The 3,164-nt window shown below is 34.5% G+C and overlaps 1 protein-coding gene across 1 annotated transcript; it reads right to left on the reverse strand.

Moving 5' to 3' along the window:
* Window positions 1-1,179: 1,179 nt before the first annotated feature.
* Window positions 1,180-2,706, reverse strand: LOC105802320 (U-box domain-containing protein 27). The gene has a single exon (XM_012633890.2). It carries the CDS (start codon window positions 2,595-2,597, stop codon window positions 1,380-1,382), a length of 1,218 nt encoding a protein of 405 aa, XP_012489344.1. The 5' UTR covers window positions 2,598-2,706; the 3' UTR covers window positions 1,180-1,379.
* Window positions 2,707-3,164: the final 458 nt, after the last annotated feature.

The raw sequence follows: 3,164 nt of genomic DNA on the forward strand, positions 1-3,164 counted from the left end.
TTGAACAAGTAATAGCCTAATACATATTATACATAACATTATTTATTTTAAGTTCGGTTAATTCGTTTAATTATTCGATTTTAAACTGAATTAACAATTAATTAAAATTTCAAAAAACTTAACCGACCTCAGACCAAACTAAATCGATTAATCAATTAATTTAATTTTAACTGAAGTTTAAACCCTCCTAATCGATACCAATTCAATGCATTAAAAAAACGAAGTCAACTTATAATTTAAAAAAATTAAATATCAGATAAAAAATAAATTACTAATTTGAGATATTACCTAAAACTGTGGAGTAATCATTACTGTATACTCTCAAAAAAATCATGATTGTATATCCAATTGTTATAAATAAGCCCATCACGTCGGGCATCAACTTCAAAAACGACTAGACATTTCTTGGGATTGTAAAGTTACCAACCGAAGAAATGGTGCAATTGTAGTGTCTTCCACTCGCAAAATCCATAGGAATAAATTAATATTTAATCCTTAATTTAATAATTTGATCACCGAATATTTTTATTCACTTTAATTTCAAATTTGGACCTTTTAAGACCAGATAATATGAGATTTTGAAATGATGTATTTCATCATTTAATAATTTTAAAAAATACAAATTATAAAAACTTCAATTATTTGAAAATTATTAAAATTAATGTAGAGCAAAAAACTTAAGGATTAAATTAAACTAAAAAAATAGCAATATTCCGATCTGAAATACTCAGCAGTAATAGTCATCATCTCACCCCCGACTCCAATAAAAGGGTCACGTGAGACATGTCCACTTTGACCCAACATTACCCAACCGATTATCATACTTCCCACTAAATTACAAGTAATAACTTCCTTAATCTAATTTTAAGGATTATGAGTTAAAAAAGCGAACAGTGGTAAACTCAACGTACACATTTTAAAAATATAAAAAAATATTAACTTAGTTGAGATTTTAAAATTTATGAATAGTAAATATATATAGAAAAAATAAAGGAGTGCGGGATACAAAAGAAAAGTTAAACAAGTACACATTTTAAAAATATAAGTTAATATTTAAAAATTGTATACGTGAATAGCTATTGTTTTTTTTCAAGTGTTTGATAGTGCAAGGTCTCACATCTGAATATCTGATGCAAGTTGATTTTCCAGTCAGCAAATATTAGCTACTGCTACAGACAATACAAGAACCCGGCAACGACGGGTCATTCTTCATTACTGTCGTTTGCACCAACAAACAAGCATACGAAAACCAAATTGATTCATTCAATATTCTTGGGTAATTTGATCTAACAAAATTTTCTAACGATTTACAACATTTGGGTAATTTCCCCCCTTCGAAGGAAAAAAAAAAAGAACAGAGAAAGCTGAAGCAAAATTCATCAACAGGGCATAATATGGGTAGTCTTAGTATCGTAACTTGACAAACAAGAGTTGGAATTTACCCGAAAAAGCTTTAGCAAATCCGCCGACATTTGCCTAGTGGCTGAAGAACAATCGCTTTGCATCAGCAACAAAAACTTGGTCAGCCCGTTACTACATCCCACCACTGCTTCTTGCGCTTTCTCCTCTCTAAACAAACAACAAACGCTCCAAAGTACAGTCACTGCATGCTCCGTCGCTTTGCTCGACGCTTTCAACACTTTCTGCACAATCGCTTGTAACAAGTTCGAATCATGCCGTATCTCCGCTCTCCCTTCTTTGCAAAACGATAACGTTTCCAGCAGTTTTAGTGATTTCTCGATTATCGAAATGCTCATGTTTGGTTCTGATAAGAGGTTCTTTAATTCTGGAATGGTTCGATACTGGATTAGTTTGGTTTTCACTCTTTTGGGCTTTGTGATTGCGCTCAAACAAGATAAGCTCGCCTCGATCAACCTTTCATCCTTCTCTTTACTTAACGAGTTCACTAATTCGAGTAGTAATCCCTCTTTCTCGGCGATTTTGAGCTTCGATTCTCCATCGATCGCAATTGACTCCAGTAATCGAAGCGACTGGATTTGCGAATCTGAAGTTCCTCGTTGTAGAACGAGAAGAATCGTTGACAAGCAATTTGATTCCAACAACGGCTTCTTGTCCTGAATTTTGCTTTGTATTAAATCCAAAATCGAAACAACTTGTTCCATTAAATTGATATCCGATTCCGCATTCCTCATGAAATCAAACACCGCGGTCAACAACCCGTCCATTCTTGCGAGGAATTCGCGGTTCTCCTCCGATTCTCCAGCAAAACAAACTATTTTCGCCAAAGACGAAGAACAATTTTTGTCGAGCTGTTTGACCAAGAGTTTGACCTGATCTTGAGAGGGAACAACAACTGAGCTGGGAGCCGCCGATTCGGCGTCGACTTGACGTCGAGCGACTGAATCGGACCAAATCTGAATGAGTCGTTGTAAGTTCCGGTTCGGAACGATTTCTTTGCTTTGAAGAACTTGCATCGTGGCCGGGCACGTGTTGTTGCCACTGTCTAGCCACCGTTGGATGCTAGCTCGGTCGTACGTTACGCCCGTGCACAAGCTCACTGGAGATTTCATCACGTCCAACGATATCGGACACCGAAAAAAACTCGGAATCGTAATGTACAAATCGTCTTTTCTCATTGTTTTTTTTTCTTTTACTCGTTTGGACGGCAAGAAAATCAGAGAAAAGAACGAGGAAATTTCAGAGAGAAAGTGAAGGAAAATAAAAAAAGAATTAGAAGTTGAAGGTGGGAGAGGTAGCGTGGGGTGCGGGTTTAAAGGAAGAGAGAGAAGTAGTCAAAGGATGACTGACGTCATTAGTTGCTTTTTAGTAGTAACTATCATAAGTAGTCTCCAAACTTTAGAAAGTTCACATTCTAGTCACTCAATTTTAAAATATAAGCCTGTTTTCGAAAATTATAACAATTTTCTCATTAGTGAATGGTTAAAAGCATCATGATAAATTAATCATCCTATAGTATATAGTTAATTTATTTATAAAATGAAAGAAAATTTGTTTAATGGAGAAATTATTTTATGGCCCTTTCCATCATATCGTCTATAATTTCGTCCAATTAAAAAAGACACATCACTTTTTATTTAGAAGTTTAGTCCAAATGTACATATGATGTGAAAAAAAATATGATGTATATTCTTCTCATTAGACGAGACCATAGATGATACGATGAAAAGGATCATAGAATAATT

The sequence above is a fragment of the Gossypium raimondii genome, chromosome 11 (genome assembly GCF_025698545.1).
Source record: "Gossypium raimondii isolate GPD5lz chromosome 11, ASM2569854v1, whole genome shotgun sequence".
NCBI lineage: Eukaryota > Viridiplantae > Streptophyta > Magnoliopsida > Malvales > Malvaceae > Gossypium > Gossypium raimondii.